The sequence below is a fragment of the Lutra lutra genome, chromosome 1 (assembly GCF_902655055.1).
Source record: "Lutra lutra chromosome 1, mLutLut1.2, whole genome shotgun sequence".
Taxonomy (NCBI): domain Eukaryota; kingdom Metazoa; phylum Chordata; class Mammalia; order Carnivora; family Mustelidae; genus Lutra; species Lutra lutra.
Window position 1 is genome coordinate 208,623,848 of NC_062278.1, and position 18,971 is coordinate 208,642,818.

At 51.8% G+C, this 18,971-nt stretch overlaps 2 protein-coding genes across 7 annotated transcripts in view; one reads left to right on the forward strand and one right to left on the reverse strand.

The window, feature by feature from the left end:
- Window positions 1–265: 265 nt before the first annotated feature.
- On the forward strand, window positions 266–1,386 carry TSSK6 (testis specific serine kinase 6). The gene has a single exon (XM_047696223.1). It carries the CDS (start codon window positions 471–473, stop codon window positions 1,290–1,292), a length of 822 nt encoding a protein of 273 aa, XP_047552179.1. The 5' UTR covers window positions 266–470; the 3' UTR covers window positions 1,293–1,386.
- A 3,336-nt stretch (window positions 1,387–4,722) lies between these two features.
- Window positions 4,723–18,971, reverse strand: part of GATAD2A (GATA zinc finger domain containing 2A) — a 107,938-nt gene continuing 93,689 nt past the window's right edge. For 5 of the 6 annotated variants that reach the window (XM_047696329.1, XM_047696338.1, XM_047696319.1 and 2 more), the window contains 7 exons: window positions 18,450–18,581; window positions 17,796–17,963; window positions 15,856–16,135; window positions 11,788–12,086; window positions 11,050–11,124; window positions 10,563–10,758; window positions 4,723–8,292 (listed from right to left, as the gene is read on the reverse strand). In XM_047696329.1, coding sequence (XP_047552285.1) covers window positions 8,162–8,292; window positions 10,563–10,758; window positions 11,050–11,124; window positions 11,788–12,086; window positions 15,856–16,135; window positions 17,796–17,963; window positions 18,450–18,581 — 1,281 coding nt within the window. In that variant the 3' untranslated portion in view covers window positions 4,723–8,161. The remainder of the gene's footprint in view (window positions 8,293–10,562; window positions 10,759–11,049; window positions 11,125–11,787; window positions 12,087–15,855; window positions 16,136–17,795; window positions 17,964–18,449; window positions 18,582–18,971) is intronic. The other variant, XM_047696356.1, reaches the window with a different exon arrangement.

Sequence of the window (18,971 nt, forward strand, 5' to 3'; positions counted from 1 at the left end):
CAAGTTAAACTCCCTCTCTCTTTTTCTCCCCTTTGCGGGCGTCCCAAGGCTCCACATGGCCAGGGCCGGGGGGCGACTGCTGCTCAGCTTCGAGTCATGAGGAGCCACCCCAACGCCAGGCACGGATTCTGCTCCCGAGTGGTGGTCGGGACCCCTTGCTAATAGCCTCTCATGTGAACTGGGCCATTCAGAGCGATTATGAGTCACAAAGCCTGATGGCCTTGGGGGGCCCCGTGGGGCGGGGTCCAGGGGGCCCCCCACCTGGAGGCGGGGTGACGCCCGTGGTCACTTCACAAGGCAGAAATTGTTACCTGGGCAATAAAAGGCACCTCTGCGGCGGGGACCCGGGAGTGGGCACATGGGGGTGCGGGTGTGCAGGTGCCAAGCGCCATGGGTTAGGCCCGAGATTGGAGTCCGGCCGCCCCCCGACAGCAGCCGCCTCCTGCTCCCCGCGCGCCCCAGGCGCCACCATGTCGGGCGACAAACTTCTGAGCGAACTCGGCTATAAGCTGGGACGCACGATAGGCGAGGGCAGTTACTCCAAGGTGAAGGTGGCCACGTCCAAGAAATACAAGGGCACAGTGGCCATCAAGGTGGTGGACCGGCGGCGCGCGCCGCCCGACTTCGTCAACAAGTTTCTGCCACGCGAGCTGTCCATCCTTCGAGGCGTGCGACACCCGCACATCGTGCACGTCTTCGAGTTCATCGAGGTGTGCAATGGGAAGCTCTATATCGTGATGGAGGCGGCTGCCACCGACCTGCTGCAGGCAGTGCAGCGCAACGGGCGCATCCCCGGGAGCCAGGCGCGCGACCTCTTTGCGCAGATCGCTGGGGCTGTGCGTTACCTGCATGACCACCACTTGGTGCACCGTGACCTCAAGTGCGAAAACGTGCTACTGAGCCCCGACGAGCGCCGCGTGAAGCTCACTGACTTTGGCTTTGGTCGCCAGGCACACGGCTATCCTGACCTGAGCACTACCTACTGCGGCTCGGCCGCCTACGCGTCTCCTGAGGTACTCTTGGGTATCCCATACGACCCCAAGAAGTACGATGTGTGGAGCCTGGGCGTCGTGCTCTACGTCATGGTCACCGGGTGCATGCCCTTCGACGACTCGGACATCGCTGGTCTGCCCAGGCGCCAGAAGCGCGGCGTCCTCTACCCCGATGGCCTCGAGCTGTCAGAGCGCTGCAAGGCCCTGATCGCAGAATTGCTGCAGTTCAGCCCGTCTGCCAGGCCCTCAGCGGGCCAGGTAGCACGCAACGGCTGGCTGCGTGCTGGGGACTCCAGCTAGAAGCCGGGGTTCCCGCCATTCCCGCCGCCCCAAGCACTGCGCAAGCGCAGTGCATGTGCGCGAAGCGCGCTTCCGTACTCTCGCGAAGCCGACATGCACCACTGCGCACGCGCATTTCCCCCTTTTTCCTGACTCTGGATGGCTGGGGCCATAGTCGCCCCTGTTTAGAATCTAGCTCCTCTCCCCAAGATCCCGAGAGCAGGAGGGCGCAAGCGCTTCCTCTGTTCCCCAAGAGAAGGCCTCGGGAGGGGAAGGGACGAGAAGAAATGGAAGTGTTGCGCCAGCGCGGAATGAGCGATGGCTGTGGGCAGGCGGTGGATACCTGGAGGAGCTGCCAGGGAGTGGACACGTGTGGAAGGCGTCCTTCTCTAGTCACCCGCGCATGCTGGTGGGGAAGGCACGGTCCGAGCGCTGCCTCCTTGGAACTTGCAATAAACTCGCTCTTCCTCGCACCTGCCTCTAGCAATGGCCCCCTTTTACCAAGTAGGGGTGGGAGGTCATCCCCCAGTGGAAGTCAGGCGTAGCGCCTCATTGTAGAGAAAGACTTGTTGAGGTTCTAGCTCTAGGTCTCGAAAAGGAATTGGGAGGATTCAAACTAAGCTTTTGGGCTCTCCAGTCTCAAAAGAACTCGAAGGGTCGTGCTGGGGTCATGATGGCCCTGGGAATAGAGATGCAGGGCTGGGAGCAAGGATCCCAGCACCCTCCCCGAGTTTAAGAATGGAACAGAGCTGGGGGCGGAGGGAGGGAGCTGTCTCAACAGAAACTGAGTTTATAGATGAGGAAATTGAGGCTCACACAAGTGACACTTGCCCAAGAACACATCTGGAATTTGAAAGTAAATATGGCTAGAGTGGGGTGGGGAGGTGGTGGAAGCTCTCCTTAGTAAGGGCCCTTCCTTGGTAAAGAGGTTGTCTAGCGGGTGAGAGTCAAAAGAGTGGGGGCATGAGTCTACTGGGCAAGATGGTTACTTCAGTCCTCTCTTCATTCATGCATTTATTGAATGCCTACTGTGTGCCAAGCTCTGGGACTCCACAATGAGGTTGGATCTATTCCTGCCCTCAGTGAGGACACCAGTGAAAAGTCAAGTAAAAATTAATAGCATGGAAAGAAAAGAATTGTAATTTGTGCTAAATGCTGGGTGAGGGGAGGGGCAGGTGACCAAGGAAGGACGGAAACAGACATTTGAGCTTAACCCTGAGAGAATCAGACACTGGAAACAGCAGAAGGAACGTGTTCTGAGTGTTCCCAAGATACACTGGAGCTGGTGTGTTTGGGGAATGCCACGAAAAGTCCTACAGTGGGAATGGACAGGGAGGAAGAAGAGGTGGAGAAGTAGAAGTGTATGTCTGAAGAGGGGACCCCACAGGGCCTGGGGGGAGATTGGGGATTATTTTGTTGCAATGAAGTTAGTGGGTTTGGTAACAGCAGCTCTCACTTGGGGTGCATTGATGATGTCTCTCTAAGCCCCAATTCTACCCATGTCGGAGCCCCACACAGTCTCCAAGGAGGCTGGTCATCTTGTGGGTCTGGTAACTCCCCACTCCTGCTCACTCACCCTTTGTGTTCTCAGGTGCCCTGGGGAGTAAATGCCAGCTCTTCGCTAACTGCTTTTGAATAGGCAGATGAGGAAACTGAGGCTAAGAGAGGGGAAGTGACTAGCTTCCTGTCCTGGCTGGTTCACATCTGAGCCAAGAAAGAAAACCCAACCCCTCAGGTTTACACTAAGGAGGATGCCTCTTCTGGTCTGGACCATCCCGTGGACTCTGCACCTGGAAAATGGAGGCAGGAATCTATTCTCCAGGTTGTAGGGAAGGGCTGTGTGGTTCATTGAAAGACCACACCTTGAGCCTTCTTGAGGCTCCCACTACACTCAGAATGAAACCCACATCCTCACCCTTTTCCTGTGGCCCAGCTACACTGCCTGCCTTGTCCTTGACCCGACAAGTTTGGTCTTACCTCTGAGCCTTTGCACTGGCTGTTGCCATTTCCTGCACCACTTACCAGTTTCTTTATTCCAGACTTGATTTAAGTCATCTCTTCCCTGACACTCTGTTCTTTCCCTCCTTGCTCTTGTCACAAGGAATCCTAGTGCCTTGGGTATGGCATGTGCCTTTTTCTACTTGTAGATTAATGTGTGTGAGCAATGGGGCCTGGGTTCTTCCTACCCCATGGCCATAGACCTGTTGATCGGTTCAGAGGGGACAAGGCCTCAAGGATTGGGGCAGTTGTTCCATTTGTTTTCTGGAGAAGCTGCTTGACACTCACCCGTTGAGTCAGTGGGTCAGTTGAGGAGCCTGTGCCTAACCCAGTGAAAACTCACTTGAGGGCTGAATTTGGAGCCCTGTAAGTGTACTGCTCACAGCCAGTGGTGGGGCATGGGGCACCAGTCAGGATATGTCACAGGTAGACTGGGACAGGTTTGGGTTTAATTTCTGTAATGTCTTCTGTCAGTTCTGTGCCTTGTCCATGTGAAACGTAGTTAGGTGTGGTTGTTGGAGAGGACCATCAACCCCCAGGCTGGAAGCAGGAATGTCTTAACAAAAAAGAGGAGAAACTGCAAAATAAATGAATGAATGAATGAATGAATGAATGAACGAACGAACGAACGAACGAACGCACCTGGGAATACACAGTTGTATTTTAGGCACATCAGAATTCACCAGTCACTGGGACGCCTGGCTGGATCAGTTTGTTGAGCATATGACTCGGTTTTGGCTCAGGTTGTGATCACAGAGTCCTGAGATGGAGCCCCAGATTGGGATTCAAGCTCAGCACTCAGTGGAGAGCCTGCCTGACAGTCTCTCCCCCTCTGCTCCTTCCCCCATTTGCTTGTACTCTCTCCCCCTCTAAAACAAATCTTTTAAAAAATACTACCAAAAAATTCACCAGTGAGCACAGGTCTCAATAACTTTTCAAACAGTGCATTAACATCTGAAAACAAATTTTCACCAGAAATTGATTTCATAGCTGGCATGGCAGCTCCATCAGTGCTAGAACCTGCACCTGTTCTAAGTCTTGCAGCAAAGACACCCAATGCAGATGCCAAGCCTGAAAATTGGCCCAGAAAAACTTAACACTTCGGGGGTGGGGGTGGGGCGGAGGCTGGAAGGGACTAAGAGCTAATGGATGGGCAACACCCACTGAATTTTCACTTCTCTCGGCTGTGAATAAGTAGGCCACAAAGCCACAGGTTCTGGTGAAGATGGGAGGCCCAGAAGCAAAACCACAGTGCCCAGTTTGGGGAAGTACTCCCGCCACCTTTGGAAGTTAAGTCCGAAAGAAGCCCGGGAAGCAGATGTCTCATTGTTTCCCCATTAACAAGGGGTCACCCTGCTACACCTTCCCCAGTCTCCAAGCTATCCCAAAGCTGGGACAAAAATAAGTGCAGGGAAAGCAGGGCTGAGGGGACAAAAGAAATATACACCCAACATGTTGTCCATTTCTTTATTTTCCGTCAGATTCTAAAACTTCCTCATGACACAAGTATAGCCATTGATTCCAGCCTCTGTTTATTGGAACTTCTATTCTGGTTTGGTGGTCAACCTTTTACATTTATTATCAAAGATTTAGAGTCACAATAAATACAAGTGACAACCTCCCCACCCACCCATCCCGCAAACCCCCACCTTCCAAATACCCTGCACTAGTGTAACTTTCTATTACACTTTCATTAAGGATTATAAAACTTTAGCTGTCCTTTAAAAAAAAAAATGCTCAGTCCAAGTTCTTTAGGCAACCATCATGTGCAGCATAACTCGGCATCAAATAAAAACCCAATGGTGCAGCAGCAACAACTGTCTTTTCCATGATTTACACCCCTGTGATAAGAGTATTTATATAGAAAACTCCTCCCCATGTCTTTCTGTCCATAGGAAAATGACGTGTGGGACACAGGAACCACAACACCCAGCGCAGCTGTACTCAGTTGGCTTTCATTCCCTCTGCACTGGCACCAAGTTTGCTTCATAAAGGTCTTAGGGTACGAACAGGAGCAGAGGCTACCCCTGGGAGGGCAACTGTTGGCCTTCTCAAAGGTGAGGGTCCCAACATCACAGTTGGGACACTGAGGACCCAGTGACATGGGTAGGATGGCTAGAGCAATGGGAGGCTCCAAGTGGACACACATGTATCTACATGAACACTCATGTTTACATGTATGACAGCCACTTCAAACATGCAGCCCTTCACCCTTGAGTGACTATCATCTTGAACAGTTTCCAGTTGCCATTCAGAGTTCATGTCACAGGTAACTTGGGACCATCATCATCCTCCCACATTGTCACTGCTCGTAGGAACCAAGTCCTTTCAGTCCTGAGGCTCCTGGGGTGGGGGTGGGGGGAGACCAGGACCCCAGCACCCCACCCAGGACCAATTTTGACAGGCTTTGCTGCTGGGAGAACACTCTTAACGTTACTATCTGTTTCGTAATGTCTAAACCCCACATGCAGAGAGGTATTTAATATGCCTTTTCTGCAACATCATAAACCTCATCAAAGAACTACTCATTTGGGGCTTATCAGCAAAGTTATACTGCAAAGGGGGAAACAAAAGAAAAAAAGGGAGGGGTTAAGAGTTTTGATACAGTAGAAATGAACAAAAGATTAAGGCATCTCACGTTCTTCTCTCCTTTAAAAAAAAGTTACATGTCACAGTAAGTGGCCCCTGATGGGATTATTCCCAGGGACGCTGGGCTGGAGGAGGCAGAGCCAGGGCAGGTAGCCCCATCCTCCACCTGTGATGGTCGGGTTTGTCTGAATTCATGAGGCCCACTTAACAGCTCAGGGGCCGGTAGAAGTCCAGCCATGAAAGGTGAGTAGAGGTGGGTTCCTGAGCACAGTGATGAGCGAGGTTCTAATGGGCTGAGGTTGAGGGCCAACCTGTGCAGCACAGTTCAGCTTGGGCCCATGAGTCACAGACCCATTCAACCCCAGCTGGGGCGTGACAATCCTGGCACACCCCTCCAGTGCAGAGGTGACTCTTGCCTGGACACCTGATCCCAAGTTACTGCATAGAACTGACGTCTGTTTGCCCATAGAAGTGGCCAGCCTAGGTGCTCCTTCTTGAAGGATTTGGAAAATCTGGCCCATGTCATTGAACAGAGAGGGCTAACAGCTCAGGATAGTATAAGACAAGTATTTATTTGCCAGGCACACAGAAAAATGTGAGAAATAGAAATGCTTGCATACTCTTGATTTTTTGGTGTAAAAACACCCCCCCACGTCAATTTCCCTCCTTTCCCCCAAATCCCTGGATCTTGGAATGAAAGCCACCCTTCCTTGCCCTCCCCTCCTTCAGCCCCTCTAAGTTATGCACTCAAAACAAAAATCAATTTAAAATATAGGGTTTTACACAACAAAAAATTAGAATGTTGCAAAACTAGGTCTTCTACCGCGGGTCAAAATGTTGCTAAACATGGATATTCACACATGAGAGAGGGGGTTAAATGAGCCTTTATTAGAATGTTGTAGCAGTGTGTTTTGAAGAAGGAGGCCCTACAAAATAAGGATTTTAAATTAAGTCCCTAACTGCATGGATAGGAAAACTAGGGCTGGGGCTGAAGTGGGGAGCAAGAGTACCCCATCTCCACGTCGACAAACATGTGTGCGTGCACACAGGACACCCACGCACCTGCACGGAGACAGCCCTGTGCACAGCACACTCACGACAGCTTCTGCCTATCCTCATGGAACCGATTTTTAGGAAGTGGGAGAAACCAAAATGAAACACAACTAAGAGCAGACCTGATCCTTTGCATAAGACATTTCTGTAGACTCGAAAGAGAGTTAAAAAAAAACAAAAACAAAAACAAAAAAACAAAACAAAAAAACCAAAACCAAAACCAAAACAGTCTGAAGGTGAACCCTGGCAGCATGGCCCTGTTTTAAGGGAAGGTTCTAAACTAGACCCAAATGAAAACCCTGAAGTCTTGGAAGGGCAGGGGTACCTCCCCACCAGACACACCTGACAGGAGCATAGGCCAGGGCAGCTTAAGATGTTGTCCATCAAAATAAGTAAGTAAAGGAAGAATTTAATAAAATAAAACCACAACAACAAAAAAACACAATAGCCCGCCCCTTCAACTTCCCACTCAGGCTCTGGGTGTTGCTGCCAATTCTCTCTCCCTCCTCTACTGGCGGCGTGCGGCTTCTGGGATCCCAGGCCCTCTGGCTGGGGTCTGGGTTGCAGTTTGTTCTTCTGCTAAGTGTGGGAGGTCCAGGGTCTCCGGGTTGAGCAGCAGCAGAGGCCTTCCGCTAGAGTGAGGGCTAGGCAGTCAGTGGCCCACCCTCTGGGGTGTGGGGGCCGTGCTCGGCAGGGACCCCTAGGTCTGCACGGTTTACTTTAAACTCCATCATCATGAGGTGATTAAAAAAAATCTGTCAACCTAAAGATTGCCATGAAGGAAGGCAGTCAAAGACTGGGAGGCTAAGATGGGGAAAAGCAAAAACAAAACAGAACGCTCCGCTTGACTTCAGAAGCCCCGGGCGCCGGTCTCGCGAGCGTGTCACAGTGTCCAGGGTGAGCCGTCCGTGCACCCTGCCGGGGGGGAGGGGTTGGGGGCGCTGAAAGAAAGGGCCGGAAGCAGAACCAGCCCCCAAGGTCCACTTTTCTGCTGGTGTTGGGCAAACTAAAGGCAAAGAAAGGAAAAAAGCCCAAGGGAAAGGTCCCTCAGTAATATTCCTCGTCCACCTGTGAAGCAGCCCCTTAGCTGCGACGAGACTCTGCAGCCAAGCACAGGGCCCTTGCTTCTGCAGCGCGGCTGGCGCTCGCTCACTCGTTTCCTCAGGGAGTATGAGGTCTTCCTGAGTGGAGGGTGGCAGGGCCAGGTGGGAGGGAGGAGGGAGCCTGTTCTCCACTGGGCCCGGCTCGCACTATTTCCATGTGGCTGACTGGGGGATGGAGCGTGGCGGGATCATGTCCAGGAGGTACTCCCGCTGGCGGTCCACCGCTGAGGAGGTCTTGTGCACTGCCAAGCTCGGGCTGACAAACGCAAGGGCCCCACCTGCAAAAGAGCACAATGACAGGGTGTTTAATGGTATGATAATATTCTCTCATGAAAACATTAATTTTTTTAAAAAAAGATTTATTTGTTTGACAGAGATCACAAGCAGGCAGATAGGCAGGCAGAGAGGGAGAGAGGAGGAAGCAGGCTCCCCACCGAGCAGAGAGCCTGATGCGGGGCTCGATCTCAGGACCCTGGGACCATGACCCGAGCTGAAGGCAGAGGCTTTAACCCACTGAGCCACCCAGGCGCCCCTCTCTCATGAAAACATTAACAGGGACACGGAATGGTGCATGATGCCTCTGTAGGGCACTCAGTGAGTTACACACAAGGGACATACCAGTGGAGAGGCAGAATTGGGGGAAAAGCCCTGAAGTACAGCTTTTGCTCTCCTGGGGTAAGAAACACCATTCTTTTCTTTCTCTATCCTCCAAATTTCTCCAACGAGCAAGCATCTTTTACAAGTGGAAAATGAACAAATTACCCCCCAATCTCCAACAAACACAGGTTTTGGGTTAGCCTGGGGCTAAGGACTGCCCTGTCCCCTGCCCCCATCACTGTGTTACCCCAACAGTATTTTTTAAAATTTTTTTTTTAAAGATTTATCTATTTGACAGAGATCACAAGTAGGCAGAGAGGCAGGCAGAGAGAGAGGGGGAAGCAGGTTCCCTGATGTGGGGCTCGATCCCAGAACCCTGGGATCATGACCTGAGCCCAAGGCAGAGGCTTTAACCCACTGAGCCACCCACGCACCCCACCCCAGGAGTATTTTTGGTGGCAGCTACAACATTTTGTGGAACAAATGTTCTGAGGTCAAATGCAATACGGAAACCTCTCTACATACGAAAGAGAAACCTGACTGGGTCCTGCCCAGAAACCAAGGGTAACCTGGAGTGCTGGGAGAACCCTTTTGGGAAATGCTTTTATGCTACTAGATATTTACCTCTCATCCTACTACTGAACACAGCAACTACTTACTCCTTCACATTCATTACCTTAAACACACAGTTTTCACATGGCTGTTACCACTGTGTACACACGCACACACCTGTGTCTATTTTGCATACTTTCAAAATTTTCCATAAAAGGAATTTTCAAGCAGCTGTGAGTTCTAGCTGCATCTTGCACGTGCTGCACAAAGGCCTCTCTGCCCTTGTCTACAAATGCTCTCTAGGCTGCTCCGATTCCTCCGCAGCCAGACCAATGTACTCCCTCCCCTGAGCTTTCCCCTGTGGAAGGCTCGGATTCTTGGCTACACTTCTAACTCTAGGGTCAGCTGCACACACAGCTGACTCCGGTGTTTTGTTTGCACGGCCGGCCTGGCTTTCCCAGCTCTGCCTAAGGAGATGGTTTTCATGGTGTTGCCCCCTTTTTAAACCTACGGGGATACAACAAACTTGGGGGGGGGGGGGCAGGGAGGGGCACTGGTTCCCAGAGCGAAAGTGCTCACCTGTCTCCTTTCAGCCCTTTGTGCCTACCTTTCACTTTCCTGTTTTGATGGAAACAAATATTTAACTGTCACCTTAATGCTGGCACATAAATAATAAAAAAGAGGGAGAGAAGCGGTGTGGAGGACAACCCAGGGATGACGGGACTGTGGCAGACTGGGAGTGCTCACCTGAGGGTACCCCCCACCCAATGAGTTGTTCCTCAAATGTGGTTTTCTCAGAATCCTCTGCCACCCACCCCTAGTTAAAACCCCAGCCCCTGCCCCAGGGATCTTACCCTTCCCCCATCCCTCCCCATGTTCTTGTTCTGTTTACTCTTTGCACCACCTGACCTAAAGCAGAGGGTGGGAAGAGTGTCTCACAGAGCAAGAAATGAAGAACACTACCTGGCCGAACAAGAAATTAAGTTAGTGCACCAGAAAAGATACAACATAACAGCAAAAACAGATGTTCCCTATGGCAGGAAGGGGTCAGGGAGCCAGAATTGGCAAGATAAATGTCTGTGCTGACAGGTGTCCACTGGATGGTGTGTGTATGACTCACACACACAAACTCGGTTTGCCCAACATTTTGAGTCAAGAGCTAAGAGTCTGGGTATAGAGTGTACAAAGGGGGGAAATCAGTATTTACCCAGGGCCACCACTTGTTTGGGGCATCCTGTTTGGTCAACAGTGATTAAGCTGAACAGTCAAAAGCAGCTGCTCTCAGGGAACAGGTCTGGGGTTTCAGGGCCTTATGCACCACTTCTGTTCACCCTGTGTACGTGCAAGTCTTAGACAAACGCAAGGAAGGGACAGACGTCACCATGTGGGGGCGGCTCACCTGTACTTAGGGGTGCCTTCTTCCAGTTGGTGGTGGCATTGCCCTTGCCAGTGCTTACAGCTCTCTCGGAATGTCTGCCGGTCCTGCTGACAAGGGCTGTGGCTGAGGCTGCGTTCTGCAGTTTGGGTGACTGGCTGAACGTGTGCAGGACACCACGGGGCGCTGTGGCTGAGCCCCGGGACAGCTGGCTGGAGGCCTACAGTGGAGAAAGGGTGTGATGGCTCATGTGGGGAAGGCGGTGACAGAGGGCAAGACGCTCAGCGCAGCCTCTCCGTGCTCTGGCCGACCTCTTCCCACCCACACAGGGTCCCTAAAGTCCAAAATCAGGAGACCAGGTAAGTTACACCGAGGGGGAGGGTAAGAGGGAGGGAGAGAGAGACAGACAGACGCAGGCAGCGTGACAGTCGGCGACTGACGTGGTCATGGTCTGGGGCGTGAGGGCTGGTTGGTGGCGCGGTGCAGGGGCTCCCGGCACCGCAGTTCTGACCTGTAGCACAGCCCCGTTACTCCAGTCGCGGGCCTCTCCTGAGCGGAACGCCAACTTACGCCGGGGTTTTATGACCTATACAAACGGGGTTGAAATCGAGGTCAGCACCATCCAGACAGCCTAGGGTGACCTAGAGTGACCAAGGGCAGCAGCTGTGGCCCCACGAGACCCAGTCCCCACGGGACAGGCCATTTCCTGAGGGCAGCACAGCCACCCACTATATAAGGATCTTGAGAAGATGTGTTTATTAGTGAATTACAAATGACTTCTGAGGACACAAAAAATTGCCAACGGGGTGCTTTGGGTCTACAGGGGGTGGGAAAGCAAAGCATTAAAAAAAGCAGCCAAAACTTGACTTCAAACTTGCTTCTCTCCTTAATTTAGCTAGAACATTTCTTCCAAATGCCCCTTTTGCATCTCAATGTGGCTTTCAGAAAAGTCCTTTTAGACAAGAAGTACTTGTCAGCCGGAACACTGCACGTGAAAGCTACAAAATCTAAAGAAACTGCAAATTAGTATTTTCACCACCAAAGGCCACCATTAAATGCAATTTAGACACACAGTTAACAACCAGGCAGATAACTGCCCAGTGTGGGACAGAACGTCAGAACATCTTGCTTGCTAGAAACAACTCCCGGCTAAGGGAAGGGAATAAGGCCCCTCTCCTAGAAGGTGAGGCCGCCCAACCCCCACTCCCAGGCCGCAGGGCCACAGCTTTGGCTCCCCAAGGACTCTCACCTGCTTTAGTGCGGGGTGTGGGGCGGCGGCAGGCTCAGCCTTGGCCTGTGTGGGGGCGGCACCCTGTTGCAGGAGGCGCTGCTCGATCTCCTGCTCCTGCTGCAGAGCCTTCACAAAAGCAGCCTTCAGCCGGCTCGTGTGCTCTACCTTGAGTGCCTTCTTCTGGTTGGATGCCATGCAGTTCTCACACATGATGGTGCCACCCTTCTCCTCCCGCCAACGGCATGTGAAGTCCGTCTTGCACTGCGCACACATGTAGGGCTCCCGGGACAAAACAGCAGCAGCTGACATCCTGCCCGCTGCAGGGAGATAGGTGGACTCATGTCATAGGAACAGGATGCCAGAGTCAGAGCCCTTACCATCCAGGACAGGATGAGGACATGTGACAGATCTGGAGCAGTGCCCTGGACTGTGTGGCTCAGCTGGCATCAGTAAGCCAAATCCCAAGACACTGTCTGTTTGGCACGCATGTACTGGTGCCAACTATGTGTGCACACCAGGCCAGCCTTGTGCCTTGGGGAAGGTTTGCTGATAGAAAGGAAGTTAAGCAGCTTTGGAAAATGCCATGAACTAGGTACACTGGGTACCAACTCTCAAGAATCTCAGTGCTCTCTAGGGGTGCCTGGGTGTCTCAGTAGGATAAGCATCTGCCTTCAGCTCAGGTCATGATCCCAGGGTCCTGGGAGCCCTGAGTTGGCCTCCCTTCTCAGCGGGGAGCCTGCTTCTCCTCCTTCTGCAACCCACTTTGTGCTCTCTCAAATAAATAAAATCTTACAAAGAACAAAAGCGATCTCAGATTAGCTCCTCCCAATTGCCTTTCCTACTCTCCCCCACCTTCTCACAGTGAAGAGGAGGTGACCCTCCAGGTCCCACCTTGCTGTGATAGGCATTCTTGCCAGAGGGCCAGTCAACTAAGGACTAATTATCCAGCAGGTACTCCTGCTGACAAATGTCATACCCATTGTCTTGTGCATGCAAACCTCCTAAAAGGGCAACCCACGCTGTTATTTTGAGAAGGAAACCAAGGCTAAGGAGAAAAAGTGTCTTGCAGAGTCACACACCAGTCAGTGGCAGGGCCAGGACTCACACGTGCTGCCCAGCTGAGGGCACTCTGGGTCCTTGGACCCTTTATCTGAGAAACGGGAGCATTGCATCCCCTTGGTTGGCCATAGGAAGGGTGACTGGGGAAGCCAAGTAAAGTGCATGCTCAGGTATGGGATCAATATTCTTTTTGTCACTGAAAGTGAAGTAAAATGGGGAAGCCTGGGTGGCTCAGTCAGTTAAGCCTCCAACTCTTGATTTTGGCTCAGGTCATAATCTTCGGGTTGTCAGACTGAGCCTGCACCGGGCTCTACCCTCAGGACAGACGGAGTATGCTTGTCCCTCTCCCTCTGCTCCACCTCCCACTCACTCATTCTCACCCATTTTCTAAAATAAATAAACGAAATCTTAAAAAAAAAGAAAAGGAAAGGAAAAAGAAAGAAAGAAAAAGTGAAGTAAGGGGTTCGTTTTGTATTCTTGTAACTATCTTTTGTGTGTCTAGAGTACTCAAGGATTTGACTTCCTCTTACTATCAGAGACAATGCCGCCAAGAGACCCTGGGCCTCTCTCCAGCCCTGGGCCTGCCCAAGCTGCCCCTGAATGCTAAGGGGCTATATAGGATCAGACTGGGGGAGCCCCTCACCCCAAGGGCCCCCAGCTCCAGGCTCTCATCTGCAGCTAACATGCTCCGGTGAAAAGAATACATCACCTTCCAAACATCTAACCCTAGAGGACACAGCACCTCTTTCCAGGGAGCTGTAGCAGGGATGACCAACATGAGAGTGGAGACATTGGTACAAGGCTGTACTTAGTCACCCAGCCTGGGGCTCTGGGACGCATTAGGGGACACCTCAAAAGGCGCTCAGAGCTTCCTCCCAGTTAGGTCCCATTTTGGGCAATACGAGAAGGATACTGACCCCAATGAGAGAACAGGTAGACACAGGCTGACTGGGAAGAGCAGATGCCCAGGGCACACAGACAGGTGGGCACTGTGTCCTGACTTGGGCCTCCCACCACCCACCTATCCCGCAGTGGCCTCACGGCAGCTCTTTTGCCAAAATCACTCCATCATAAAGATGACACCAAAGGGATCAGACACATCCAAGGGTGTGAGAGCTCGTTCCCTTCCCTGCTGGGCCTGGCTCCCTGACAAGTGGAGGCCACCATCCCCAATTTTACAGAGGACAATGTTGTCCCTATGTGGCTTCCCACTCTCAGCCTGACTCACAGTCAATCTTACATATGGGCCTGTGGTTAGGGAGGATTTTAAGAGCAATGGCGTGGGTGGGTGGATGAGAGGTAGTAAGGAAGCTACAAGTTAATCTGAGGTGGCCCGCTGGGTATCCTTGGCCCTGGGTCTGGCCCCCAACCAAATACGGAGGGCTCTACCTCTAAGAGGCACTAGCTACAATGTCCAAGGATGTGATATATCCTTTGTGATATACTGACTAAAGAGGAGGAAGAGAGCACTCCCTCCAACACCCTGACATCAAGCAGGCACTGCAGGGACCCCAACTACCTGTCACACATACCTGCTTCCTTCCCTCTCTGGAGACAAGAAGCAAGCAAGCAGAAGGTGCTTTTCCTTTGCACAGGCCCCATTACTGTTGCTCCCAACTCTGTGCTGGTAAGGGCAGCCCTGAGAGGGATTGGCATGTCCCAAGAGACAATTCAAGGTATGTGGTCTGAAGCCTACCAGGCCCTCCCTTGCCCTGGACAGCTCCATCTCCTCCTCAGGTCTGAGCATCTGCTGAGATCATGCAGGGAGAGCATTCAGGCTGGCTGCCTAAATAAGACCATCACAAACTCAATCTCCAAGCAGAAACGTCTTCAAATCATCTGGTGGAGGCCCCTCAAAGGCCAACCTGGCTTCCCACCTCCATTTCCAATGTTACTTTTTTTTTTTTTAAAGATTTTATTTATTCATTTGACAGAGATCATAAGTAGACAGAGAGGCAGGCAGAGAGAGAGGAAGGGAAGCAGGCTCCCTGCTGAGCAGAGAGCAACACTCGGGGCTCGATCCCAGGACCCTGAGATCATGACCTGAGCCGAAGGCGAAGCTTTAACCCACTGAGCCACCCAGGCGCCGCACCAATGTTACTTTTGATCACGACCCTATATGTGCCCTTTTTTTAATCACTAAAACCTCTTAACATGCAAGTGGTGCTTTCCAAACTGTTTCCAAGGAGGGTGATAAAGTGAGTCTGGCCCAGGCATGGGTGTCCCCCTCCTACCTTCAGGGCTGAGAGCATTCAGGGCTCTGAAAAGTTCTAGCTGGAAAGACCTGTCTGGAAGCAAAGCCTGTCAGCCTCCTGTAAATGTTCCTCCTCATGCCTCTCTGCCTGCCCCACCATCATAGAGCAGCTTCTGCCCTCAGACCATGTGTGCAGGACCTTGGGCGTCCCCAGGGCCCAGCTCTCAGAAGAGGCCCCAACAAGAAAGGTGACTGTGATATGTTTAAGAAGTTATCCGAGGTGATAGATGGTGACCACATTTATTGTGGTGAATACCAAGTAATGTATAAAATGGTTAAATCACTGTATCATACACCTAAAACTAATTTAACACTGTATGGCAACTATACTTCAATAGAAAGCATTTTTAAAAATGTAAAAACTAATGGGGCACTGGGGTGGCTCAGTTGGTTAAGTTTAAGTGTATGACTTTTGATTTCAGCTAAGGTCATGATCTCAGGATCCTGAGATTGAGCCCTGTGCTGGGCTATGTGCTGAGTGCGGAGTCTGCTGAAGATCTGCCCTCACCTGCACCCCTCCCACCCCCCGGGTTGCTGCAACTCCTAGCACATGCGCACAGTAAATAAACAAATAAATATAAAAACTGAAACAAGCAAAAAGTAAAGGCTCATAGAAACCAGGACTGATACAAAAGGTTATGCATAAGATGCCCCACCCCAAGACAGCTCTCAGCACACAGCAGACATTCCAACATGTGCTATGCATTGAAAATAACCTATTGTAAGAAAAACTTCAGTGGCAAGAGATGAAAATAGCTCCAAGGCCCACTCACCTTGGGTCTCTAGCAGGTTCTGCACCACTTCCTCCAGGCCGACCAGGTAGATGAATTCGTTGTTGGCAGCGCTGGGCAGGAAGTTCATCTCTGGGGCAGGGGGCTTGGGAGGGGGGATTTCTAGCAGCGTCTTCTCCAGCTGTTTGCGCAGCGCAAGCTTGGCAGCTGCCTGACGACTGGCTGGAGAATCAGCAGAGGTGACCACAGAGGCCACGCTGGTGGGGGTGGAGTTGGCCTGAGCAGAGGTGGCTGTCGTCCCTTTCAGCGACGCTGGGGAAGGCTTTTAGGAGATAACAACTTGGTCAGGGTTCTGGGGGTGCCTAATCCCAGAGACCAGGATGGCACTGTTAGCTGCATTGACTAATGAATCTTTAAGGTAGTAACTCTGAGCTGCTCGACATCAGCAAGCCAACAGGCAAAGCAGCATTAAACTCCTCACCGTATGAGATGACCAATCTTATAAAACATACTTGTTGAGGTTTAGCTGATATCCAATAAACCACACACATTTACAATCTGTATTCTGCTGTGTTTTGCTACACGAGGACATCTATGAAGCCAAAACCATGACCAGGGCAGTGGGCACCCCCGCTCAGGCAACACGGCCACTGTCCCATCACTATGGCCTAGCAGACTTCCTCCCAGCAGAGGTCGGATGGCCACCATCTTCAGAGGGGTGTGAGAGAAGATCACTACAGCACTGGTGGCATTTGCTTCATGAGCACCTTTGTATGTGGTTGTCTGAGACTCTAATGTTTCACTCACCTCATGTGTCCTCATTGGGGTTATGGTGGAGAACAGCTTTTGGACCAACCTCTGTCCCGCCCCTTACCCCACTCCTGATCTTTGGTGCTCCTGTACTACTTTCTTGTCTTCATCTAGACCCCAGTGGCCAATGCTCCATTGTCTCCTTCCTTTAGTTCACCCAGCCCTCAACCCTGTCAAGTGCTTTCCCCAAAACCCAGAGCTGATCACACTAGTGCCCTTAATTTTGTGGGGCTGAGAACCCTTCTGAAAATCTAAGGAAAGCAGCATACACCACCCCCATGAAAATACACACACCTGACAACTTGCACACAACACATCATAGGACTCAGGGAGCCCAGAATGGTTTCCCAGGGCCCCCTCCCTCACAGAGGGTCTCAAGAGCTGAACAAGTTTCCCAACACAGAGGACACCAGCCATCAAAGCAGCTCAGCCTGGTCTGACTTTAGAGGAGACGGGGATGCTGCTCAGAATCCTGCTGGTCAGGCTCTTATCTGAGGGAGGCAGACAAAGATGCACCATGCCAGAGGAGGAAGAGAAGCTAATACAGCCATCAGCAAAAGCCCCTGCAGACCCAATAATTTTCTCTGTCAATAAAGCTCTTGCTTCTAGCCTGCCCACCCACCCTGGTCCCATCTTCCTGGCACTACTTTGTGGGAACAGACCCACCCCATCTCAGAGGCTCTGTACAGAGGTGAAAGGACTCGTGGCTAAGAATAGATGTGCTGGTGCTGTGAGGACATTTACAGACATGCTCCCCTCATGTGCTCATGCAGACAGGGAGGAGGGCGAGGAAGGCTCTGGTGCCGCTCCACCCCTCTCACCCCCCGCCCCCCGGTCCCAGCCATCTCTAGGCCGATCGGATGCTTTACCTGGCCTCATCCATCCCCCAAAACATCTTGGGTCCACCACCTGAAGCCTCCCCCATACCCTGTAGCTTAGGTCTGAACCTTTCCCCCTCTCAGTACCTATCCACCTCAGCTAGACCATAGTTCTTAACACAGGAGGAGCTCCAGTCCGAACCCCCCTGGGGCACCCAAGGCCTTGCCTGACTCTGAGGGAGCAGGCAGCTCACACCATACCACTCTGGAGACCTGACTATGCCGCAGGACCAGGGGCCCTTGATGTGTGTGCGCGCGGGGGGTGGGGTTAGGTTAGCTCAGCACAGTCCTCACCTGTGGGATGTTGACAAGCAGACTGGTATTGGGGACATTGGCGACACGGATGAGGCCCTGCTGGATGATCCTCTGTCCCTGAATTTGCACACTGGGCACAGATGCCCGGGGGGCCAAGAGGAGCGGTGGCGGCCCCGTGCTGGAATGTTGTCTGATGTTGTGGATTTGCTGTGGGGTGGGACAGAGGATAAGATGATGAAAGGGATGGGATGCCTGGGTGGCTCAGTTGGTTAAGCGTCCAACTCCTGATTTTGGCTCAGGTAATGATCTCAGGGTTGTGAGACTGAGCCTCACATCGAGTTTTACAGTGGGCATGGAGGCTGCTTAGGATTTGCTCTCTCCCTCTCCATCTGCCCCCTACCCTCCATGCACTCTCAAAAAAACAAAAAAAAAAAAAAAACGAAAAAATCACACCTTTTTAACACTGAATAACATTCCACTGTATGGATAGTTCCTCATTCTCCCCTCCCCTTAAAAAATAGTAATAATAAATAAAATTAAATAAACAAAAAGATGGTGAGAAGATCAATGAAGGGAAGGAAGGGTGGGACCCCATAATCCCCAAGCTGATGACCAGGAAGGACTATTCTCATGAGGTGACTGGCTGGAGTAGCCTGAACACATTTTTACACCACACAAGTATACCCTGCTCACCTGAGCCCCCCTGACAAGTGGGGGCATGACGACCTGTGAGCTCGCCTGTGGCCCCAGCTTCGAGGACACCTGCTGCCCACCGCGGACCAGGGGTGGTGGGATGACACTGCCAGGCATTCTTGTTGAAGAGGTCTGTCAATAGCACCAAACCCCAGATTTTATACCTTTTTTTTTTTTTAAACAAACAGGTCTGCAGTTTTATAAAAGTACATACTTGTTTAAAAGGGGGGGGGATGGACACTAAAATGCCCATTTATTCTAAACACAAAAGAAGAAGGAACGTGGATTACGACAACAGCCATGCAGATTGGCTTCACTCAGGAGTGAACTGCACCAACAAGATAGCACATTTTCACCCCTACAACAGCAGAAGTCCAGCTAACCTGGGCTGGGTGTCACTTTCTTGCTGGTCTGAACTGGGGGTACAGGACTGTTTGAGGGAAGGCGGGCCCCTGCTCCGACCTCAGTCTTGTGTCTGGGAGTGGGAGCTCTGCCCATCTCACCCTCTGGGCAGGAGGCCCT